Source organism: Cyclopterus lumpus, chromosome 14 (genome assembly GCF_009769545.1).
Source record: "Cyclopterus lumpus isolate fCycLum1 chromosome 14, fCycLum1.pri, whole genome shotgun sequence".
In the NCBI taxonomy this organism is placed as follows: domain Eukaryota; kingdom Metazoa; phylum Chordata; class Actinopteri; order Perciformes; family Cyclopteridae; genus Cyclopterus; species Cyclopterus lumpus.
Genome location: NC_046979.1, coordinates 19,190,027 through 19,216,459, shown reverse-complemented (window position 1 = coordinate 19,216,459; position 26,433 = coordinate 19,190,027). Strand labels below are relative to the sequence as shown.

The 26,433-nt window shown below is 45.3% G+C and overlaps 1 protein-coding gene across 2 annotated transcripts in view; it reads right to left on the bottom strand.

Moving 5' to 3' along the window:
* med13a (mediator complex subunit 13a) overlaps positions 1 to 26,155 on the bottom strand; it is a 67,995-nt gene extending 41,840 nt beyond the window's left edge. For both annotated transcript variants that reach the window (XM_034549550.1, XM_034549551.1), the window contains exons 1-4: positions 25,739 to 26,155; positions 25,516 to 25,618; positions 18,706 to 18,940; positions 7,904 to 8,072 (exon numbers count right to left, since the gene is read on the bottom strand). In XM_034549550.1, coding sequence (XP_034405441.1) covers positions 7,904 to 8,072; positions 18,706 to 18,940; positions 25,516 to 25,581 — 470 coding nt within the window. In that variant the 5' untranslated portion in view covers positions 25,582 to 25,618; positions 25,739 to 26,155. The remainder of the gene's footprint in view (positions 1 to 7,903; positions 8,073 to 18,705; positions 18,941 to 25,515; positions 25,619 to 25,738) is intronic.
* Between the last annotated feature and the right edge of the window lie 278 nt (positions 26,156 to 26,433).

The window sequence follows — 26,433 nt, the reverse complement described above, 5'->3', positions numbered from 1 at the left end:
AGCAACCCGACAGTGGACCACCTACTTTTAATGGCACAGTGGAGTGGAAGAGAGGTGGCGTTTTAAGCTTGTTTTTAGCCGTGCTCACGTGAGGTCATCGTGCTATTAGTGATATGAAATGTGGGGCTGTAATAATAAAAAGCTTCATTACCCAGAGCCATGACCAATTAGTCAGCCTCATCCTGGATTAAAGCTGGGATTCTGCAGTTAACTCACAAAAGGCGAGGCCTACTTTTGCTCCTTTTCTTTTGTTAAATGAGCCGAAACGCTTTTTGAAAATCACGTTATACCGCAGTTACTGTGCTTTAAATATCGACCACCAGCTGGGACACAGAACTGTAACTAAATGCCATGACCATATTTGTGGGACTTCCCAACTGTGTCCCAGAGAAATTAGGAAAGGCTAACAGGGCGACATAATCCCCGTGTTTTACTGAACAAATTATCAACCTGCAGAAATGCCACAATACGTACATCAATACCATGTTAGCTGCTCATGCAAACATTTCCTGAATTGATGATGAAACGTCTCAAAAATGACATGTGCTTTATTTGGACTCGCCAAATGTTTTTTGATGGACCAAATTGAAAGGGAGATAAGACACACAGTATATTCCCGTATACTTTTTAATAGTATTAGCTTGTAACATTAGCGCCAGTGGACAAGATTATGTAAGCTTTTTTCCAAGTCAGTCATCTGTGTGTGTGTTGGCCTCAGTACAATACAAGAAAGGAGACTAATCAATTGTCCCCTGCTCTTTGTGGCAGCGGACGTTTACTTGTTGACACTTTGATAACACCTGTAACACTAATCACTCTCAAATAGTAGAATCAAGTGTGTAGCAGATAGGTAACACCCACAGATGTAGAATCAAACATCAGAACAACTACCGGCAGTGGGTTTTTATTGTGTTCCATTAACAAAGCTGGAAAAAACGTGTGCAATGAGCTCAACTCAGCTGATCGGTTTGAAAGCCACAACGTTGTGTTCCAGCAGGCTGCATGTTAAAATGCATTTGGCCTCACTCCACTTACACTGCATGACATTCACGTCTTACAGTTACTTCAAATTAAAAAAAATTAAAAAAACACAAAAAAGAAATGCATTTCTAGAAAATGGAATCAATCCACTGTTATAAACACCGAAAGAATCCTATGATAAAACCAATCGAGCTCAGAGGAGGCATTGTCAGTTGTTTTGGCTGATGGCTGCGCAATGTTAACAATGAGGGGAAACATAAAAACGAGACCACTTACAGCCCCCTGATCCCCGGCTCTAAATCCGGATTATGTATTCTGCAACTCTCAGGTGTGTCTTAAGGACTCTTTAGTCGCATTATTAGCCGGTGCAGAGAATCTAAACAGTTTGGAGTAACTTCATTTCAAGGTTTCTCTGGAGTTTGCCATGCGCTGTGGCGAGGATCCTGTAAATCTGTTAATACAATGCAGTCACCTTGTAGTCGACAGCGATGAGGTGAAAGGTCAAACGCCACATGAGGGATTAGTTTTAAATGTGGCCATCTGTCTGAACCTCTGGATTAAAGACAGTACCACAGCAATCACGGTTACTTAGAAAAGGACAGGGAGGAAGGCAGAGGGAGGGACGCGTGACGGATTAACTATGACGACTTCTTCGGAGGTTCGCACGGCCCCAACTCTGCCGTAGCCTCTGGTCACAGAGGAGGAATGGGAGGAATGCAGCGGCTGTGTGGCGCACGGGGGGAACAAAGAGGAGGCAGAGGAAATGCAAGGACACAGGATTCCCCTCGCGAAGACAGAGACGTGTCCCTGCCTCTACCCTTGAATTCCACAATACGGGTTTCCTCCGTGCTCCGACACAAAGAGACCATGTTCACTTTAGTGATGAGATGAATTCCTTCTTCTCTTGAGACCTCTAGATCACGTTGTAAGCGGTAATTGGTGAGAAAACAGTAAAGCTTTGCTTGCATCCTCACACTACTTGCATTTTGCTCACTGTGCACACGGTGTCGTGAGATGTGCCAATGTAACAGAGCGCTGCAGGGATGACGTATGGTGTAGGCCAGCCACAGGAGATAAAGCACAAGTTTCCTCTGCAAAAAAAACTATTGTCAGATGGATTTTTGGAGCTACTTATGAATACAAAATGCATGATCAAAGAGTTGCGTAGGAATGGCTCAAAACTGCCGATCCGGGATGCCGTGGTCTTCACACAAGGTGCGGCCACAACGGTCTTGGAGCTCCCACTGCTGGGCCAGAGCAGATCCTACTTTGTCCATTCCACTTTCCTATGAGGGGACATCAGCCAGGTCCAGCCGGTCGGGCTCTCTGGTCAGAGGATGCCGTGGACAGCGATCGTCTCAAGGTCCGCTGCACGTAATCCAATCCCAGCGCTTCCGTCTCCAACGTTGATGAGTGAGTGTATCACTGCTCCAGCCCGTATGTGCTCCAGGTACAAAAAAGGCAACAAATGAAAACAAAAATGTACCGGAGTCCATGAGAGCTGCTGGCCGCTGCATCTGCATTCGCTGCTGTCAGTCACCATGGGGAATTATTTTTTTTATTCATTTTTTAAATATATTAGTTTCATTAAAAAAATATATCATCCCTACTTAGTTTCTGTTGACGTACATTTTTCTCACTGCTTATTGTTAGTTTTTAATTTGTGATAATAACCAGGCCTTTAAAATGCAGTACCTTACATTATCCATCCTTATCAACTGAGAGGAACCAATTTTTCTAAGAGAAATGCTTCCTTGGGATGAATACTTTTTGAACAAGTGCAGTCAAAATAAATAACATGGTTCGCCTTGAAAATGGGGGGCATGAGGTTTCAGTAAGTATATTGGCAGCCCAATTGAAGGCTCTTTGGAAGGTCAGTGATGCAAAAGACGTTGCTTTAAATCACAGCACCAAAGAGAAGCAATGGGCTATTAATAACATAATTGTGCAGCAATTAAGGAAATGATCCATGCCAATGAAAAACACTGGTATTTTCCTTTAAGAGCCATATTTATCTTCTGGACAGGATCTCTCCAGCAACATGATATATCCAGAGCGCCGGGTCACATGGTCACACAGCCCAGTGTCCCTGGAGTTCCCTGCTGCTAGAGAGACTGGTGAAGTCTAGGGGAACCCAGGGGGTGGGGGGTCGAGTGTTGGGGGGCAGGGGTACGTGGGAGATGTGCCGAGTTGTCCTGTACATCTACATCAGCAGTATCAGTCTGCGTGCACACTACATGTCCGATACGCAGTTTCATCCGTCTGCACTTTTTTGGGTGTCTCGCGCCAATAATTCCAACGAAAAAAGCCCGCGTGCCAACTCCCCGACTGCCCTCTGTGCGGACCAGGCTGGCATGCAGATTGTTGACAAGCATGTTTGTGTGGCCGTCTCCTTGTGTGTTTGTGTTGTGCTGGGAGCAGAGAGGGGATAAATTTAGCGCTTTAGCCCCAGACTGGAGGCAGTGGCCCTTTATCCTGCACTGTCCTACTTAGCAGAGTACTGCTCTCTGCTTCTGCCTGCCACAGCGCACCAGGACACACACACACACACACACACACACACACACACACGCCTCCCAACATCGGGCCAACACAGTAGAAGAAGAATGTGCTCGGCAACACAACACAGCCCTGCAGGAAAAAAACGCATGTGTTTACGCAGGCATATTTGTTATTGTATAACTACGCTTTACATTCAAATCATTACCATTCGCTCTTGTAATGTGAGCCGCTGCACACTGGCCTCGTTTCATAACAGCTTGATTTGTTGATGATGCTTTCTGTCAGACAACAACGGCTAAATGCACAGCCGGCGACACATATTTGAGTACAGTGGAGTAGTAATCCAACCCTCTTCTGATTGCAGCGCGGCGGGACGACGTTCCATGCCTTTTTAAAAACAGAGCGCATATCAAGCAGATAAAAAGACGCATGATCCCTTTTGTCCCGATCAAATTGAAACATCAAAGCAGGCAGGATTTAGCGTTGCTCAGAATTTTGAGAATGCAGCCAATTAGGAGCAAGTCAACGCCTTAGTCTGCCTTAAGCTGACCAATAGAGCGTGGGCATCCCGCTTCACCTTGGAAACACACGATCCCATGGTGCATTTCCCTGCTGCCATGACAACCGAGAGGAGCTCTGCCTTGCTCGTTCCCTGCCTCCCTCCCTCCTTCCCCTGTGTTCTCTCCCGCTCTCTCCCTTTGCTGAAGCCAGTCTACCTAGCAGCACAAGGTTCAGAAACAACCACGCTGCACAACTTGGAGCCGCCTGCACTCCAGACAAAGAGAATTGCTGTCAGCTGTAATCAACACACACTGCTGCATTTGCAGTTCACATTAACAAACAAAGGCTTTAACCGGGCATTGATTGATTTTTTTTTTTTAAACATATTTTAAAAAAAAAATGTTAATTTGATCTTAATATTTCCTTTAAACGCGACAGAATGTAGCCTCAAACGTCTCTGAAAGAATATGGCACATTCCTGATAACTTTGAAGTGAAAAGGAGATATGAACAACTGGAGGCATGAATAGAGGTTATCAATATCAAAGACTCTTGAGAATTCAGTTTGCTGCCTGCTGCTTAACCACACACACAAAAGAAAGAGCAGTGAGAGAGATAGAGCGAGAGAGAGAAAGAGAGAGAGATAGAGAGAGAGGGAGATGATGTAAGCATTTTAACACAGGCTGAGGTCTGGGGTTGAAGTTATGAACACTGTCAGCTGGCCACAGCCTCCACCAACTGGAGACTCTGGATGCTGCAGAGGAGTTGCCTTCTGATCAGATTTGACCAGCCTGAGTGACGAGTGCACCACAAATTCATAAAACAACTGCAGACAAAACTGTTTAGGTTGTTTCATTAGGGCTGCAACTAACGATCATTTTTCGAGTCCACTGATTTGGTTGCTCTCATTAAATTTGATATTGTTGGGTTCAGAAGACTGGTATTAATTAATCAAAATGACCTAAAGCAGGTGATGTCATCAAGGGTGTTGTCTAAGCAACTGTCCAAAACCCTGAACAATTCAATTTAGTACAATGTTATAAGATAATTGACTAACCAATCAAGACGATCCCCTTAACCAACATGCCTGAAGTTGCACATAGTTCATACGCTTGTAGTTCATCCATTTGTGATTGAGACAAAGAGCCAATACTAACGAGCGCCCGACCTTGTCCATGAAAGGTGAGAACAAGATGCTTTTTCAGGAGACAGATGAGGTGATGGCGAACACCGTTCACTAATCTGTTGAATGTGTGTTTCTGTGTTAAGGGAGGAAGGAAATGTATCCAAGAATGCCCAGGCGTGACTCGATGCACAGATTGAGTTCACTGGACAATAAGAGTGGGAATTCCCCGGAAATTCTCGATGGCATTCCCGGTGGAATCGGCAAGTCATTGAGACAGATGCGAGATCAGAGCGCCGACATTAAAGTCTCCCCAAGGAGTGAACGCTGAGTTCTTGATGGCAGCACTGGTGGGACAAACTTGAGCATCTTCGTGTTGACGAAAACGCATGAAAAAGGATTTATATATTACAAATACCACCGCCTCACATCAATAACAGCTCAGGAAATGCTTCACTGTCAAACCAGCTGGTCTGGCCGCAGTAAAAAGGAGGAGGAAAAAAACAAAACACAAAAGGGGTTTTGTAAATTTCCGTCACAGTTTTGCGGTGCTTTGTTTGTCGAAATCCCAGCGTGGCCGGAGCACAGCAGAACACACCAAAGGGAGAGGAAAAACATCCTTGATTCAGGGTGGTTGCACCACTATTTATAACCTGCCCAGTCTGCTCTGACAGCAGAGGGGGATGAAGGGGGGAGGGGGGGGGGGGACGGAGACAGAGACAGAGACAGAGAGAGAGACAGAGAGAGAGAGAGAGAGAGAGAGAGAGAGAGAGAGGTCTGTGAATTCCGGTGCAGAGGAAAAGACCATTGTTTTTTGTTTTTTTCCTTGACTGGGGCCCTCTGTGATCAGCGTACTGGGTTAAGAGGCAATACAGCAAAAAAACTAAAACAAGCCATGAATGTCGGCTTAAAAGAGAAGTGGCTTGCTCTTCAGTATTATGTTGTCTATTATTCTGCCAGTTGAGTGGAAATCTATCACAATTGTCCTGACGGGTGAGAGTCAGTGTCGATGAATGCGGGGCCTACAAAAGAGTCGGCGTTAACGCCCGCAACTCTGGTCTGCCACCTCTCATCGAGGTGCTGATAAAGACAAGCTGACAGCAGAGAGCAGAGTTCTGGCCATTTCTATCCTGGACAGAGCAGCCGGCCCGCAAAACAAACAAACACACACATATGCGTGTGTGTGTGTGTGTGTGTGTGTGTCCGTGCAAAGACAAGATCATGTCGCTGCGAGGCCCCCATAGTCACCTGACTGGTCAATCTGGCAACAACCCCAAAAACAATAACACCGAAACATGCACATAACAGAGTTGGGAGTCTGGAAGCAAGAGCCTCTCACAATTCAGAAGCTTCTGTCTGCTTCTTCATCTGCAGGTGCTACACATGCGAGCACAGAGCCTGTCACACATCACACTACAGTTGTAGTTTTCTCAAAACCAGATGAGCCACCAAACAATAGCAGGGTGTAAAATGTGGAGACGGGGTGAGGTAGGGAGAGTCGGGGAGTTGGTGGAGGTTAACAACTGCTGCAATTTTCTCCTCACCACCCTGCGTCTCCTTCTCTTATCAATAAGCCCAGACACCGAGGGAGAAATCCAGCTCAGCAGATAGCACAGAGGAAGTGGAGGACGTCTCAGTTGTACACGGACGCACTCGGGGCGAGAGGAAGGATAGTAGTCAGACAGGTACTCATATCACTACTTGAATGGAGTGCACAATGCAGGGAAGTCCTGAGCTTATCCGCCGATCAATCCAGACATTTCTTTTTCTTTATTGGATACATAGGTCTGTTTACAACCCTACGTTTGTTTGCCTTGGGTATACAGGAGCTGTCAGTAGTGTGTAATCGTGCGCTCCGCTAAAGAAAAAATATAGATGCAAAGAAACCTGCAAGCAAGCGAGGGCCCAGGAAAATGAAAACACAGCAGCCAGCGGTTTTAACTGAACTAATGACATGGTGATGTGAAGGCAAGCTGTGCTGCTCTTTGGGTATGAAAACAAGAGCATTGTGTTGAGCTAAGCCTCTAAAGTCATGCTGTTGGTTGGAAACGCCGTTTGAACTTCCATATTTACTTGATGCTGGAGATAAATAACCACTGTGGTGCAGCACTATGTTAAATGAAGCCATTTACTCATGTTAACGGAGCCTCGCTCGAGGCTAGAATTGTCACAACATTGACGATACACAAGTAAATGTCAAAAGAAATATTGAGATCATATTTATAATACAAAAATGACAGATAGATCACGATTTTGTACAGTTATGGTTATAGACTCACTCTCCACCGCTACATTAAAAAGAGTAAATAATAATAGACAAAACACACAATAAGCCAGGTTAAAGATGAATTTGAGCTATAGAATTATAATTTTTTCACTATCAAATTTGTAATACATATCGCAATAATATCGTTATTATAAACTCTTTCGCCCACGATAATCATTTAGCAAAAATCTTGGATATCGTGATGGCCCAAATCTGGGCTGAGCATGCACGGTGCAGCTTGAATGTGATCATAAATAAAGACTGTGTGGGTCTCATAACACACTTGAATCAAGATCAGAGGCACGTAGGACATGATCAGGAAATCCCTAGGACAATATATGCCGTTTAATATCTGCCTCTGTCCAGAGCATCCGTATATGTGCATCAAGAGTGGCCAGTGGGAACAGAACGCTCTAATCCAGGAATTATGACCAGACCACGGCGCAACCTCACAAGAGACATAACGTGCCAATTCCCAGCACTGCCATGAAGGAGGGCCAACTGGGAGCAGGACCAGTGGGACCAACGTACCTCTTGTTGATAGGCTTCTCATCCTTCTCGTAGGGCTTGACGAACCACTTGCCGATGCGAACGAAGCTGCGGTTCATGAGGCAGCGCTCCAGCAAGTTGTGGATGGCTTTGAACAGCAGCGTGCGACACTCATAGGAAAGCCCGTTCTCCCACAGCCCGTCATCCTCAGCTGGAGAGGAAAAGAAGAACAGAGCGAGAGAGAGAGAGAGAGAAATGTGAGCGGAATGGAAAGCTTGAAGAGTTTTTGGTGCCATTTTCACAAACCGGGCAAACAATGTCAATCTTGGCGGCACCAAAACTCCATCTACTATTGCAGCGAGAGCGGCGCCTGGTGCTGGCCGTGGTAGCGGCGCAGCATAAAGCAGCCTCGCACATCAGAAGGCCCGGTCACCAGTAAGGATATCCATTGTTTACCAGTGCGGAGGCACCAAGCACACATATTGCGCCATTACACTGTATCACCAATATCAAGCTTTAAAGTAATACATGTTACTTTATCACTCAGCGTTGCCTCGTCTAAGTTGAATAAAAGGTGTTACTCAAGAGTCAACATCAAATGTATTCTTTCAACCTATTTTGAAGGCGGCACGTTCATTTAAGAAAAATTGCTTGAACTCAAAGTCTGCACATCGTAGTTTAAGGGTATTTTTAATGCACTGCTCCTGTGGATGACATCAACTGGGAACACCGATTCCCAGTTGAACACACTCATTGAATTCTCGAGTTATTGCTGGATGCCTCGATACAGAAAGTGCACATTTCCTGGAATGCAAAACAGCGAGTCAAATCTAAAGTGACATCTGGGAATGGTATGACAAAAAAAGAAAAGAAAAAATAAAGATTGTGCACAGGTGATGAAAATGCAAACAGGAGGAAAGCTGCTGCTGGCTGCTTTCCCGTTGTGGAGGTTTCAGTTGCTTTCTGCCCCTCCCGCACGCTGTGTTTTGACGCTGTGTTTTGACACTGCGTTCAGCAGCGTAAAGTTTCACAGTTCAGTAGTGCCCCGGTTTGGTTTCCACTACAGCGGGGGAAAAACCCAAGATTTGATTTATTAGTATTTTGCTATAAATATATGCATTCTCATTTGCAAATGGTAAAAAATAAATTTAAAAAAAGCTATGTGGAATGGCACAAACAGGAACAGCTATGTGCAACAAACACATCTCTGTGCACATGCAGGAACATCGTATTGTGACTGGCCCGCAATACCATTATTTTCTGATTATGGTAACATTTCCGCAATTGTGTGTCTCCCACTGACATCGTCGCGGTCTTAGCGAGTCGCTGCTTAAACACCACGGGGGAATGTTTGATGTCGCTACTTCCAGTAGTGATTACCCAGCGTGCTAGTCATTGTCCAGTGATGCTCCGATTTATTGGAAAACCATGATGCTTTCAAAAACAGGGAGTGTTGTGGGATGGCGTTCCCTGGTTGTCCCCGCCTGTATAACAACGCGTAAGAGAAGCCAAGCCAGCAGACAGAGAGTGACAAACTGCCAACACTCGGGCAGAACTTGCACTTCTGAGTTCCTGCTCCCCGCCTGCCAAGAGTCAGAGCGTAATTAGACTGCGTTAGGCTCACAGGACTGTAGCCATTTGGTTGATGTGGCGCACCGCACCGGGACGAGAGGCACACCGAACCTGTACCAAGCTGTTCAGGAGAAATAAATGTACCGTTACACCCACATCGGAGTTGCATTCTGCGCTGGCCGAACGCTGCTCTAATCTCATTAACGGCCACTGCTCGTATCCTTCAGCACTTAAGCTCCTTTCAGTCAAGTCTCCAGCAAAGTGTGCAGTCTCTGTCTGAGCAATAAAAAAAAGAATGAATACAAAAAAAAAGGGTGTGTGAGGGACCCACCCATCGTGTCGACTTGGCAGGCACCGGGGAGGCCCGAGCCAGCCCAGAAGCAAGTCAATCAAAGCCTATTCAATTATTAAGTGAGCCCTTGGCTAGCTGTCGTCATGCGAAGGAAGATATAAAAAGGTATTTTAAATGCGGATGGTTCCAAGGCTATCAAAAGTGGAAATTGCATTGATTTCCTTCCTTAACCATAAGAGACACCGTGAGCCCTGTGCCAGCCTCTGAAGCGCTGGTTTGAGAAGATGCTGAGAGCCGTTATGTTTTCCTGAGTTAGAGCAGACAGACGGCAATGTTGCATGGAGGCAATTGTGGGTGTTCAACTAGCCTTTAAAACATTACATCCAACTGAAAAGGGAAAACAACCCCCCAGGCTAGCTGCCAAGTAAAGAGGTCTGCATGCCCGATTATATAGAGAGCAACAAACTCATTTGTCAGGTTCACACGCACGCACACACAGACACGCATTGTGGGATAAGATCAGGAACACAGAAAAGCAGGGCAGAGGCAGGAAAAAGGAAGGAAAACAACAATTTCCCATAAAGAATTTACAGCAACTGCAGAATAAAAGTGAATCAACAACAATATGAAGCCAGTCAACTTTCTCTGCGCTTCCCCCCCCTCCCCAAGTTTGCTTCAAGTGATCCGGCAGCTGGTCTGGCCATCCCGAGAACCTTGGCAGGCAAGAGGGCAACAAGTCAACACGCAAAAAGAAAGCAGGACCACTGGGCCACTGACAGCAGATGAAGAGAAAAGACGGGGGTGGGGGGGGAAAGATAACAAAATAGGATTTAGGTCAAACTGCTGGCTGAAGAGACAGATCAGTGTGACTGACAACACTTGAAAGACAAGAGAAAATGAGGCGAGCAGCAGGGCTCAAATCTGTGGCAAGAGAGACGTCAACCCCGTTTGCAATTAAACCTTCAGTGCTCTGTGGATGATGGCTCTTCTGTAAAAGTGGTGGAAATCTCCCTACACTTACTTTTACATTAACTACCATGGCAATCCATTACTACTCCTCCTCCTCCTCCTCCTCCATCATCCAACGCCGGTTGCAACACTCTTCTTCAGACAGACTCAGAGACAAAGAGTTAATGTTGCAGTCCAGGTCTATGCGGGTCCAATGGAAACAACGCAACACTCACTATGATTGGTTATGCAACTTCTATAAAAAAAAAGTTTTCCCCCAAACAAAACAAAACATCCTGTGCAGGTAACATCACAGGTCTGGGACAGACAGGACTGGGGGGGGGGGGGGACCATGTGACGTGCCGAAAAATTAAAGATAATCAGCAGATAGGAGTGAGTCGTAGTTTGTACCTTCGTGAGTCACTTGATGCGAGCTGTAAAATAGCCAGAGAGTAGCACCAAACTAACATAACCGAACAAATCCTCATTTTACAGTCTCATCTATAAATTGATTGTGGATGCAGCTGACAAAGATGTTCTTGATTCATTGATTAATCATTTGTTCCGGTATGTCATTTCATAATCTTGATAGCATGTCTTCAGGTGAATAATAGTCTATATAAACCGGTCTTGGTTTGCGCCTGTGTGATATAAATACTTGAAAAGTACTTTATAGATATGTAGCTGTATACATTATTTTCTTACACTGGCTTTAGAGCTGCTTTACTTCTTACATTCGTAAGTAATGGACATGTAGTGCGAGAGTGTGTAGTGTGATTATATATATATATATATATATATATATATATATATATATATATATATATATATATATATATATATATATATATATATATATATATAAAGAAAAAGAAAGAAAGAAAGATAAATAAAGAAAGAAATAATCTGTGACCCAAAATTGAAGCTTGATTGCAGATCTGTAATGGGAGGGTGGGACGCGGTGGTCAGAGCACAGGGCGTTAAGATGAGTGGCCTCGTTTGGACAAAGATTTATGAGCTCAGCTGATGGCCGGGACACTTTCATGCCACTGCCTCCCGTGCAGCACGCCGGGATGAGCTGCCCTTTGATAAGAGCTCTTGGGCTCTATCGGGAATACTCACGCCTACCTCCAGCAAGCAAAGTCCTTTAGAAACAAAAGCGCACAACACCTTTCCTATAACGTCTAGATCCAATGCTGCTTATCCCCAACACACACACCCTAATGTCACAAAATGGCACATGGGTGCTTCTGGAGTAACAAAGTTATGGAATTTAGTAAAAGGAAAGAAAATACTTGAGCCCCCCCCCCCCCCAGTTGCTCTTCTGTGTATAAGCAATTAGAGCAGCAGTCGTTCATTAAACGGCAAGATTAATGCCTTGTGATCGACTGAGCTCAGGGGGATTCTACCAAGCCTGGACAGAAGGTGCTCTCCTCCACTTCCTCCTTATCTGCAAGGAAAGAGAGAGGGAGAGAACCACTGGTGCTCTGAAAAAGCTCCATTACTAATTAATTTATATTTCTCAAGCAAGAGAGGGAAAAGAGAGACGGCTAGCGAGCGAGGGGAGAGGGAGACTGCACCCATGGGCCAGGGCAGCGTGCGTGGTGGGGTCCCTGCGCTGTGCCGGTCAATGGAGATCTATCAGAGAGGGAGAGGGAGCTGGAGGAAAAGAGGAAAGCGGAGGGTGGTTCACAGGAAGGAGATTAGCCCCGGAAAATTGATCCCCAAGCACAAAAGCCATCGGCCTCCTTTACTTTTTCTTTTTTCTCCTCAGGGCTGCTCTGGGTTTATCTATTCATCATTCTCGCCGTCGCACACTGAAGTTTAGCACCATCTTTGACGTGGAAAGAAAAAAAGAGAGAGAAAGCACCACAAATGCTTAGCCACGGTTAACCATGTGTATCACTGACTAATTATCTTTAATAGACATCCATGGCCTCTCTGTGACCACCAACACCACGCCAACAAACCTTCGCCAAGACTACCAAGTGATCAAATAGTATAGAAAATAACAATGTGCCTGAGAGAAGAACTAAAAGAGAAAAGGAAAAAAAAATAGAAATACTTTCACGGTATTAACAGGATCTCTAATGTCATTCCAGAAAGCAGTGTTTCCCGCCCCAATTATGTGTTCTCATTCAGTTTCTAATTGCTTTCAGCCATAGTCAGGATTTCACGCCACAGACACTTTGCGGTCCAATGTTTACAGCAAAAGCGTGGAGATTTTTAAAATTCACTTCGACTCTCTCTGGCTGCCCAAGTCAGTAATATTTGGGGATTCTAAAGAGTGAGTGGCGTCTCTCCTTTCCCGAATCCTTGCCTGGGGGCATCCACTGCGCTGCAGCGTTACGTCACCGCGGGACTGAGTCTCAACCTCATTGTTGTGTGCCATCACGGCTGTCACTATCCAAGAGAGCAGAGATATGCTCTTACAATCTTTTAAAGGGGATTGCGAGTGCAGAGTCAGACAACCACATAACCGGTGGCTTGACAGTTTGCTGTAAAAATATGGCCCTGTAATAGACAAATATGAGCCTACATTTTCACTGTCGAGAGTTGTCAAGTCATAAAGATTACCGCCCACAGTCCACAGGCAGGTTTATCAATGCAGAGGCGGGGGGCTCACGAAAACAAGGAAAATATCACGATTTATTGAATTGGAATACAACGCGTGTTTTTAGAGTCACAGCTGTTTATCGAGGATTACCGTATGTGCAACAGATCAGCATGAGACACGACCACGGATCTGCCTGCCGAGTCATTTTAGAGGAGTACTTTGTCAACCACTCGCAGAACCTTCACCCGATCGCACCTCGGGACGATCCGTTTGCATTTCTAAATGCATTTTGATGTTCGCGGTCACATGAACTTGGCAGCAGTTTCGTCCCGAGTTATTTTAGATTCAGAGATCGTTGTCTGCCGTGTTGGCAATGGGAAGGCAGGAATAGTGGTATGATGAGTGTGTGGAGAGCAGGCTCCCTGGTGATCAATGAAAACTTTAGCCACGACAGGCGTAAAGCTCAGAGCTTTCCGTAAGCGCAGGCGGCCGGCCAAACCGCCGACTACTCATTGAAGTGCAGCCACTTTGTTACATTCAAAAGATGAAACCGTTGTTATTAACAAGTCGGGTGCATTTCACGACTACCAGCCTCCGTTTCAAAACAACGCGGGCGGGCATGATGATAAAGAAGCGTGTCTGCATCAGTCCCCGAATATTGGCAAAATAATTCATGACAAAACACATTTCACAGGCGGGGGGGTAGAGAGCATCCTCATTAGACAGGCTGCTTTAGAAACGGGGGCAGCGACGTGATGATTTTACAGAAAGCTTAAAAAGGGCCCCCGGATTAAGGAAACGCACTAAAACAGGCCGTGTTGTCAAAGTAACAGCACTGGAGGGAAAAACACAAGCTATGCCTGAACCGCAAACTCCCAATTTACAGTTTAAAATGTCCTGGAACACTTTTCTATTTCCTGTCATTGACCAATTATTAATGTCAGAGGCCTAAAATCATCTTCTAAAAATTAGATATGACGCAATGGAATTTCCAATGGATGTACGATGATGAGAAGTCGAAATCGAGTGAGTCACATGTTGTTTTTATAGGTATGTTTGGCATAGGTTTATTTAATAAATCATTTAATTAAACTAATAAAAAGCTAGGTAAGACACAGCATTAATAACATATTCTAGTTAAACAATACATTAATCATCATTGGGGCATGTTTAAACAATAAAGTGATGTACAAACTACTTGTGTGCCAATAGTGTGGTGACGTTTATTTTAACCAGTAAAAAGAACTGACCATCAACAACATCTTTTTTTTCCATTTTAAGGTTTCAGTCTGTTTTACATAGAAATCAAAAGCACATCATTTATTTTACCATGCTGGCTTACAGTTACAGACAACTACATTCAAAAGGTAATGAAATAAAGAGAAGACATAATGTCAACAGTTGTATTGGTATTTGTGTCGTCAACAAACTCTGCGGGCAGTCCTTCAAACGGAGGATGGCTTACAGGTCTGAAACCTTCAGCCAACAGGGCCCTCGCAGACTACTGAAATATGCCCTTTGGAACTGGATATTCTGCCCAAAAGTGCAGAGCAGGGTTGTTTTGATTTCACCGTTGTTTAAAAAAATAAAAAATAAAAAAAAGGCACAGAGGGGAGTGCTAAAAAAAGAACAGAAAAAATAAATACAATGAACTTGACAAAGCTAGAAAACAAAGTCTAAGAATTAGTGCATACCAGCAAAAAAAAAAATTAAAACAATTGTCAGATGATCATTGTGCGAAACAAGCTCACAGACGGCCGTTACATTAAGCGTTCACTCCCTCCATCACTGGATAGATCCCAAAACAAAGTGTTCATCCACTGGTGGAGGAGCCAGACAATTTAAATGCTGCTTCCATCCCCCACTCTCTGTCTGTCGTCCTCTGGAGAGCCGACCCGACACCCGGTGATGAATAGATGTGCGAGCTCCAGGGACCGCGGTGGAGATGGCTCGCTGATAACCTGTGCTGGACAGCACATGGCCGTCTCTCCCTTTCAACCTTCCAATTAGCAATCAATAACCCCAGCCCCGCTGCTCAAGGAGAGAAATTAGCAGGGAGAGATGTTCAACACCAAAATGACTTTCATCAAAACAGATGTTTTCCAAATTCTCCTACATCTGTGTTCTTTGGAGTTTTTTCCCCTTCGACTTCATTAGAAAGGTAAAGAATGACTGCAGCGTGAAGCCCATCACTCTAGAGTCCCATACAGCTGAGGGAACAGTGAACTAGGAGAGACCCAAGAGGGAAACGTGGTACCAGACTGGCGGCGGCGGTAGCCCCAGTGGACTGGTACGGGGAGAGACGCTATAGAGACCAGGCCTGACAAGTAAGCAATGTACGGCGGAGCAATTAGCCTCACAGACAGACATCCATTCTTTATTTCTACCCCCAAAAGAGAGGGATCTGAAGGGAGGAAAGGGCAGCCATTTTTCTTTCGCTTCAAAAACCTCTGGTCAGGAGCTTCCACCAGCTTTTGAAGGGAGATGACGATGAAGAGCGCACGGCATTTGCATAAGAATGCATGCCTATACTCAACCGGTGGGAGGGGGAGGCAAGCCGTTTAATTCAGCAGCTCACTTGTTGGGAATCATTTCTGTGCATGGCCAGGGGAAGATTAGATTTGGTTTTACTCGTGTTAGCGTGAGCAAGGCGGGTTGTCCAACAGTGTAGAGCGCGGCGGGGCTTGGTGGTTACCCTTCGCCTTCCTTCAGTAGTGATTAAGCGTCAGACATTAAAAGTTTTTCCGCCCTTCACTACTCTCATCTCTCCCGCTCACTCCTTCTCCCCTCATCTCCCTGGAGAGAAGGGATTACTGGCACGCTGGTATACACAAATGGCACTTGCTCAAAATTAAAAAGACTTTCACAGGCCGCTAATCTAATGAGGGTGGAGGGTGGAAGGGTGTGTGTGTGTGTGTGTGTGTGTGTGTGTGTGTGTGTGTGTGTGTGTGTGTGTGTGTGTGTGTGTGCGTGTGTGGGGGGGGGGGAGTAAGCGGCATTTCGGCTTGCCGAAATGAAAGAAAAAAAGAGCGGATTTTCATGTTTACCGCCAACATAGCCATAAGACTAAAAAGAGGCTGAGAACACAAAAAGAAAAAAAGCTTTTTAAACCCAAGCCAGGCTTGGACAAAAGACAGGAAAGAAATACACCGAAGTGGTAAAAGATACAGTGTGCGGTGGTTCAAAAGCAACAACAGGTTGGGCAGGTCCCGTCATTGTTTGCATGGCCAACACTTGCTGATATACATTTGTTTTTTTCCCAGGGGTAAGAGTTCCAGAACTTTTTGACGACTATAGTCTTCTTTGCAGGTTTCATCGGTGTGTACCATAGCACTCCTCACAGAGCTGTGGCAAAATCTTGAATGCCTTCGTGTGGACAGTCCTGAACTGAGCGCTGCACTCATTTTACCAGCCAGGCGACAAGGCATGCGCGTGCACCGGTGATAATTTGAACCCCTCACTCGAAGAGCAGTTTGTTCCCTCAAACTCTCGCTCAAACTGCTCCGGTCAACAGCTGCTCAAATCGCTCACCTGTCCAGTCACATGCTCCATTTAAATATGGGGATAGCGGCTCATATTTTCAGAGAGTCTGTCAAGGAAGGGATTCATAGTGAGAAGTGACAGAAAGGAGTGTGCAAAGAATGAACTGGAGAGCTAGAAAGAGAAGTTCAAACCCTGGCTCCTTTCTCTCATTGGCATAGTTGGCCAATCACGGCGTGAAGTGGGTGTGAATGTTAGATTGACAGTTTGGGAAAGTTACAGAAATTGACAAAGGGTTCAATAAGCCATTTAGCCATCCAACAAGCAGTTCTGAGCATAGTCATGCCTTAAAGGGCTCTGGAAGTGGACAGTAGTACCCCCTACCCAGGAGGTACAAGCGCGTGCAGATACACAGGTATAATCATCCAGACAGAGGTCCTGACATGCCTTCATCCCTGCCTCAGCTGTGTGATCGGGTCTCAGGACACACCATCCTGCACCGACTTGATCAGCAGCTGCAGAGCAGAGGTTGGAGGAGGAAAAAGAAGCCCTGTGGCTGTCTTTAGACCATCTAGAGACGCTGCTCTGCTTCATTTCACCGACAAAGCAACACAGCAGCTACAGGAGGGGGAAATGCGCAAGAAGTAGTAGGAAGACGTCTTCCACGAGAGAGAAGGGAGCCACAAAACACTTGACAAACATGGGGTGATGGGGAATGCGGCAAAAAGGCTCATCAGGTGCATGTCCCTGTGACGGTCCACGTCAACCTCAAGAGGAATAGATGTGCTCTAGCACCACATCAAAAACAAGACCTGCCAACACATGATTCATCCTTTTGTTTTAGAATAGCTGGAAGGGAACATGCAGCTGAGATTTCCTGGTCAATATTCAATTTCAATCTTCTGACACACAAACAATATCCCGTTTCATCTCCCTAAAGCCAGCCTGAGAAAACAGCAGTGACTCCAACAACTTCCAAATATAGATTACCCATACCACCCTCTCTAACTTGAAATGTAGCACACTCTATTAGCGGCCCTGAGCCAGATGCTTCAGGTAATTACCAGGATCCGTTAGGGCTGAGTGAGCGGACCATCGTAGCCTTCAGTTCCCATTTTGAGTCCACTTCAGGCACAATGTCCCATAATGAAGGAGGGTCACAGGCGGGCATTGCTTGGCTCAGACTCCAAAGTTCAATTGACATGGCAGAGAGCATGAATAAAGATGGCCTTTCCCATCTTCCACTGCTAAATGTTACTGAAGTGGGGGGTGGGTGCGTATGCCTCGTTTCTGCACGACAGAAGTTATAAACCGGACTGAGCCCAGCGTTTTATACCTTCCTCTTCATTCGTTGAGGAATGCCTTCATTTGATTATAGTCTACTTGGTCAAAATAAAAAAGCAAGGTGTCGCCTCATCTGGTGATTTAGATATGATAAGGAACTCGAACACACATGAAGAGACAGGTGTTGGCACTACAAGCTTGGCTGGCTAGCTCATCAGTCAGGAGGCGGGTGGGGTGGGGGAGCTGTGTGTGGGGAGGGGGGATTACACAGATTTGAACACTTCCCTAAGGCTCTCACTTACAGGGTAACTCCCTTGTGCCTACCTGACAATCGAGCAGCAGAACCTGTATCATTTTTCATTGTACGACCAATAACGTTTCTTGACAGGGTGATCGATGTTCAAAGTGCTTCCCTTACAAAAATTCCAAGACCTCAACACTTCCCGTTATCTTTTACAGCTCTTTCAGCATTAGAACCTTGAATGAATCCAACAAAAAAGGTGCAAGGGTATGGGGAGGTGAATTTCATATTCATGGTTATTCAGAGAATCAAACATAGAATAGCAGTCCTCTATCGCTGTACTAGACAAGCTTATTTGGCTGACCACCTGACAAACTATCATGCAGCAGCAGGATGATGACAATGACCAGCTCCTTCACTAGGAGAACCACCTCTGTGCCCTTAATGTGTATACGTCAAGGGTCCCCCACCTGTAAGCTCGTGGTGGATCAGGTCGGCGAAGTTGGGGTCGTCCCCCCACCAGAAGAGCCAAAGCTCTCTCCGCCCCGGCCGCTGACTGCGCCGCCATACACTTAGCACGTCGGCCTTCAGGCAGCGGCTGAAGCTGCATAGGATGGGGTCCTCCTCCGTCACTGGGAAGAGGATGGGCGCGGAGGTGGGACCCTGCCACACAAACCTCTTCCATTTGATTCCTGTTAAGTCAGCCTGCAAGACGGGGGAGGGGGAGAGGGGGGGAGAAAAAGAGACAGTCAGTGTACAGAGTCGCTGCTTCAGGATCCACTCAGCAGCTCGGAGTAAACATGTGCTGAGCACAGTGCAAAGAGTAGGTATTAATCCTCTTTTATGGGGCTCGCCCACCAACTACCTCTGACAATAAGACACCTGGGCTGTCAAAGCTAGGGGGAGAAAAACAGAGAGAAAGGGAAAAATTGAAAGTTACAAAGTAAATGATAAAACTGAGCCCTTATTGTGTTTGAGGGCGGGGGGGGGGGGGGGGGGGGGGGGGGGGGGGATGATGTTTGTCTGTTTCTGCAAATAACTGTGTACTTGTGCTTTCAATATCACCACGGACAACATGTTCCAAACACAAATAGGAAAGAACTAATGCTGGTAAATGTGGTCTCTCCACCTTAATCCTCATCATTGGTGAGTGCTGGTGGGGTGCTTTGCCTTTCTATAAACGCTGTCTGGCTTTCATAGAGAGAACAAAACACGCAGGAAAAAGCCTCATAGGCAGTAAATCACTGGCGGGGTTATTAGGTGTTAAAGCAGAACAATTACACTCGGCTGCTAGCTAGCACTGTTGGTAATCATCCAAGCACCGACAGAGAACCCGTGTCTACCTCAACATGTAGAGGCGTGTGCACATGCATGTGATGCCTTGGGCGTACGTCCACGTTACCGCCGGCACTCTTAGTCCTCCATCTATCCTGTAGACATTTCACGTAATCTGTACGAACGTGGACTGTTCACTTTCATGCCGTTTAGCCCCATCCCGTTCAGGCCGAGTTGGCAAACTGTCCCTCTGTATATTCAACCAATTAATCCATTACAATTCAGGGGGATATCTTAACTCAAGTGCAGAGGCGCTGAGCCCGAACAAGTGATTACCCGTGCCTGTGGCGATGCGGCGGTGTTTCGCCTGGCTATGGGTAAGCTGGGAGATTTGTGGCGTTAGTTGTGGGGGTTGTGGGGGGGGGGGGGGCTGGGGACTTTCAAAACAGAGCATTGTGTGGCGTCAGCTGGAGCAGAGCTCGATCACAACAACAAGTTAGGAAGCAATAAAGATGTAGTGAGTGCACACACAATGGACAAATCATTAATAAGCTTGATGTTAGAATAGTTTCGACGAGATGAATCCTAATGCACTGCAGCAGCATACAGGCAAGCTGGTTTATGAAGTATGCACTGCATGCATCAGCAAAAAAAACAGAAAGCATGCGTTTGATTTGTTATTCAACACTAACTCAAGGGAATAAGTGAAGGGCAAGCATTCAAGGAGTCATCATAACTTTACTTTTCTTCTGTGGATGTCCAATCAGTGTTGGTGGTAAATGATGTCGATCAAAGCAATAAATTCCTCGGTGCGCGCTATATTGACTCGAGTCGGCAGCTGAAGAATCGGTTGTTCTTCCTGCATCCAGCAGTGACGTAGTTGCATGCGAGGAGGAACTGCAGGCTGTTATTCCAGCTTGGAGCCAGAGTACACGGCAGAAGAGAGGCAGCGCAGAAAGGCAGAGGTCGCGGCTGCATCAGCCGTGGAAGAGGACACGGCCGGCGAGAACCCTTCAGGCGTCAGGCGCTCAGAGCAGTGCATCCCGGTGCATGTACGCACCGCCGGCATTAGAACTCTGCTTTATAGGTCAATACAGCACGCACAGAGGAAGTTATTGCTTCGACACCGATTGGACATCCACATATTTCCCTTTAACACAGCAGTTATCTGGATGCATGAGCAAAACATCTTGAGCTGTGACGAACACTTCTAGAGCTGCTCCACATGCTGAGAAAAGGCTCAGAGGTGCAGACAGCAGAGCCAGGTCTGTGTTAGGCTGCTCCTTCCTGCTCGAGTGTGAGAAGCACTACAGTACACCTGCATCTCGCAAGGAAACATCTGTGCACACAATGCAAAGGGAGGGCGGGAATGACGGTTAACTGTGAAACCAGACCGGAAGCAGTGCAGATGTGAACGCCCCATCATCTTACTGACCGGACTCCAATGGCACGGTGTGTGTTTCAATATGTACAGGGATGTGTTCACAAGGGCCTTGAAGATGTTGTTACGGGCCGCTCTCCCTCGGACATTTTGGTATCACACTTTCCGACATGATTATGTGCTGCACGCAGCAGAACTGGCTTGTATATATGTCCACACACACACACACACACACACACACACACGACCTAAACATTTCCTGCTGCATCATCTTCCGTGTGGACGTTACATTTACAAGAACAAAAGAGTAAAGGGCAAGGCAAAGTGCTCTCTATCCAAATAAAAATGTTGTACCGCAATTAAGCAGTAACAATCTGTTCTGAAACAATTACTATCGTCAATCAAATGGATCAGCCCAACTGAAGACAACTTATAATAATCTATTAAGTGTGCTATTCAAAAAGTAAAGATGTGGGGGGGGGGGGGGGGGGGGGGGGGGGGGGGGGGGGGGGGGGGGGGGAAGAGAACACATTTGACAATGACACACTTTCCCAGCTGACAAACGGGTTTAACTGGAGTAAAAAAAAGAAGAAAAGGCAATCTCCGAAATCAAGCAGACAAACTTCTCTATGAGCATGTGAACAAGAGATGGTTAAATGGTTTAAACTGTCAGCATGGTGTCAGGTGACGGAGAAAACACAAACATGCTTGTTGTTATTGACTACAGTAAGTGCAGGGCAACTTGAGCCAGCTGACCACATCCGGTGGGCACAGAAGCTTTGACCCGCTTCCTCTCTGAGATTTATCTGCTGTAGCAGTCGCAGCTGGAATACTGATTAATGCTGCTTAAATGTGTGGATGAAATACAACAGTCTACAAGAGCAGAAGTCTAGACTATTCATCTTACATTACAGTTCCATTCGGCGTCTTTTTCCAGACCTTTTCTGCCACCATCGGGATGTTTGTATCTATGCTGCAGTTTCTCTGCCAAGTGGGTAATTGAATACCTTATGAATCTTGCCTTTAGAATATATGGCACAATACAAACCTTCACTACAGCAACTGTGGTGTAGAGGTGCGTTACTATCAAAAAGAAATCCTTAGTAATGAATGGCTTATTGAACGCATTGTGTCTATTATCTGAAATGAGATAACTTGATTAGGTTTAAAAGTGTCACATCTACTACATTTAATGATCACTGCAGGTGCATCTCACACAGCACAGTTATTACAATTATGTCAAAGAGACGTTTAAAATGAACAGTATTCTTTTCATGGGCTTTAGTGTTGAAATCAGAGCAGTGATACTGAATTGCACTGAAGAAAAAGAAGGTGCTGCCAACGTTTGTTGCGGTGCGTGGACAATTTATGCGATACATGATGTCTGCCCAGCTGCAGTGTGGAGCTGAAAAGTGCCCACTGACATTCAGAGCGGTCTTTTCTCTTTTGCACTGCTTGGATGCCAGAGAGCAAAAAAGGCCAACGAGTTTTACCTCACAATCCCAGTGAGACGCGGAGCTCAATACTGCGCGGATGTGGTGACAAAACTGAAACTCTCTGTACATTTGTGGGGTTTTGGTCAGTTGGTAGTCTTGCCATGTGTACAGTATGACCGCACGTTTGAGAGCAGTGAGAACGTGAAGCAGCTCTCGAGCTTGTCGAGTTCATATTAATTACAATTATTATTAATTAAATAAAAAAAATTCTAAAAAGACACTGAAACGGGTCTCTCCCAACGGTTTTGTTTACACAGGAAATAGAAGAAAGTATTTGCACTGCCGATTCATAGCGCCCCTGCTCTGTGATCGTGTGTCAAACCTATGGACAATACTTTTTTTTTTTTTTTTTTTAAATGAACTTCTGTCCTTTGGTATTCCTGAGCCTGAAGAGGCAGAACTGAAGAGCCCCTCTCTCTATGAAACATAAGTGTTTACACCGACCTGCATCTTAGCAAACGCTTAAGTATGGCAAGTGACTGCTTTTGGGTCATGAGACGTTTCATCTTTCGTATTCCATAGCCCCCCCCAAAAAATACTAATGTATTAGGTGGGAAACTAAGGCCAAAGACACTGGATAGAGGAAGGAAGTGCTCTTTCCTTAAGGTGACAAGTACTTGGCGGGGATGGGGGGGTGAGGTTACGACCCCTGATTTTGCCAGCTGCTCACCTTCCCTCTGGCCACTTAAGGTTTTGGGTCTCAGTAGGGAACTGTGTTCAAACAGCTGCCTTCCTGTCACGATATGAGACAAGCAACAGGTGAAGCCCCTCAAATCATGCTGCAGATGCTCCTCCTCTACCAAGTCTCTTTTCCTGTCTTTCACCTTTCTTTCTCCCTCAGTTTCAACCCTGTCACTAAGCAAACATAAAAGTAAACAAGTGTGTGTGTGTGTTTGCATTTTTGGTTGAAGAGGTTTCGAATGTAAATGTATACGGAGCTCTTGTCACTTTAATGATTGCCACATACGATCAACAAACAGATCATTTTTGCAGAGTGCTTAAAAAAAGAAGCTTAGTACCTTTGGGCCTGAAATGCATGGAAGCTCAAACTACAAATGTCAGTGACATAAACCCATAATAATAATAATAATAATAATAATAATAATAATACAGAAACAGACTAAAGTTAATTCCCATAAGCCCACTTGAAATGCAAAAAAAAGAAAAAGAATGCAACAAGTTGTATCATACTCCAGAGAAGACTATCCACTGAAAAACCAAGGAGGAAAAAAGTCCCACAATGTATTCGCATTCTTTCACTATAAAACCACAAAGTGGAGTCTGTTCAGCGAGTGAGTCATAACAGCAGTGGTGTTATGCTTAGTCTCAGTGTGCAGGAAAATGTCAGCCAGACAGGCACAGCACCACAACTACCAGCCTCTACCTCTGCTGTCCACTGTGGCCAACGCTGCCTTCAAGTGCTGTCGTAAAGATTGTGATTACGAGTTCAGCACACACAATCGACCCTACTAAGTAGTATTGAGAGAGTGGGAATTTTTCTGCAATAAAATGTTACCTTTAGGGAGCAGACAGCGTGGAAGCTGTTTCAATGAGTTTCATGAGCGGTGTAGTATTTCACCATGTTGTTATTATACTACATTTGGAGTCAACATTACTATTGAGGCCTTTCTACTCTCACTTAACACTTTTTTTCTTTTGTATACACATTAAATCAATCTAGGATCAATGTACTTTGTGGTCTTTCACTGCTGGCCCCGTACCATAAAGTGGTCCAGTGTTTGTTTAATCTATAACATAACTCTACTTTTTGGAAGGGTGACATTTTAGCATTTGAGAAAAAAAACACACCTGCAGCTTCCAACTCCGGGAGCAGGATGTTCAGAGGAGCTCGGGCAGGTAGGCGTTACACTCCTCAGCTAACCTACACTACAAGTCAAAGTGTGGTGAAGCCTGTTGACTGCAACAACACACGCACATTCCGACCATGTTCTCTTGTACAGCCAGACGAGCTGCACACACACAAGCAACACCTTTCCATATGCTGCTGGGGTGAAGATCGAGGAGTACACAGCGGATGCTCAATGCACTGCTTATCTCAGCTTATTTAGGTTAATGGCAACTGGCCCAAACAACATATGATGAAAAGATATAGAAACACTACAGCTTCACCGCAATCTATAGAGTTGTAGACAGTGTAGCTCAGATAAGTAGTTACCTAGATGTTTGTAATGTCCAGGAATGCATGCCAACAATTATATAATCAGCTTGGGGGCCGTGCCCTAGTTGGTGTGAATACTAGAAAATGAAGTCCAAGGAGATTAAGCCCTCGCTGACAAACAAGATGAGATATTACATAAATAATTAACGTTTGCAAACCAATACTGTTGTCACGAAAAGATAGTGTTGCATGCTTGATGCAGTAACAACAACAACAACAACAGAGCTTTCTGGCCAAAGCGTAAGGGGCGTGCAAGTTGGGCATTGACACTCGTCCCTCCAGGAGTTGTCAGTGTTGTGCAAAGAAAAAAAGAAAAAGAAAAACAGACAGTGTCTCGCAGCTAATGGTTTCCCAGTGTCAGCGACACAACTGTACGCCGCAAACTGAAGTGCATGCATGGGGTGTTTGCTTTGCGGTTCACCGCTTGATAAAAACATAGTGGAAATGTAACCAAAACGAGATAGCAAGTTAATCATAAACAAGGTGTTGGGGGCGAGAGGGAGAAAAGTGCTACAAGTAACTCGTTGGGAAACAGTCGCGCTTTTTGCCAGTAAAATGCAACAACATGTTTAATTGTCCGCGCTGAGCAGGCGACATGTTGACGTTTTATACCCAGAGAAATGTAGTAAATTAAGCTTATGAGCGACTGGCGTTAACCTTGAATGTTTGCTTCACGAATAGAAAAGAAAAAAAATGAATGGAAATGTGTCAGAAAGAAGAATGTAGCCGACAGACAGTGACAACCAGGTGGAGTGACAAAGTGTGACAACAAGACAACACGGCAACGTGAGCGAGCCGGGATGCCGTGTTGCCCTGAAATGATGTCAGCTCGACAGGGCCGTAAGCCTAGCTAAGCTCCTATCAACTGATGCCCGTGTGGCTAACGTTAGCTTAGCCCCCGTTCAGCTAGTTAAAAATGGCTGCTTTCCTTTAGTTTTAAATCTCTTACCAGACAGAATAGATTGGAATGGCAATCCTCCAAGCTGGCCCCGTTTGGTACATAACAAGAACTCATCCTTCTTCACTGCGAGATCCAACTCTCCATCGTTTCACTTCCCGGGGGAAAAAAAAAAAGAACAATTGGCGAATTTGTGTTTTTAAAAGATGTTCAGGCTTAATCAACGAGAAATATTTTTGGGAACATTTGGCTGGAGGATAGTTAATTCAACAACCTTCCGATTGCAGTTCCCCCCCGCCGGAGCTAAAAGCGCATAAAAGAGACCGTGTGGGCTTCACGTCGACATCTCAAAAGCACACAGCAAAAACTAATTAAAGGCAGCGAAAAATGTTCATAAAACAAAAAGAAAAGGAGAGCAAAGAAGCAACTCTCCCCCTCCCCCTTAGCCCTAAAACGGTCTCTGCTTTAAAAAATAAAGACGTCCTGTCTTACTCCTCCATCGCAAAAACGAGTCTAAAAACGAAATACATCCTGTAAAAACCTCTTGAAATGTGGCATCGGCCTATATTTTAACGATTATTTCGGTCATAATTTCTGCCTCGGTTCCTGTTGGTTTCCATTTGAATTCATGGATTCCTTTCTTTAATGGCGGCCACAGGGACAACTCTGCCTTCCACAGCCTATTGGCTCATTCGTGGTCAAAGCTTTGTCAAGCCGACCGAAGACAGACAGACACACGTCAGAGAGTAGCCACCACTTCCGGTAAAGTAAAAGTATGGCATTGTTTTGTTTAATATTGTGACTGATACTACGATTGTTGCTATAGGGCAACCTGAAGTTGTTGAATATATTTAGTGACTAAATTATATATTTTATTTTATTTAACTACTTTACGTCACACAAAGTTGCTGCTACATGCAAAACAAACTGCGCGCGTTTTATTTTGACAGTCCCGACCGCCGTTTCTGT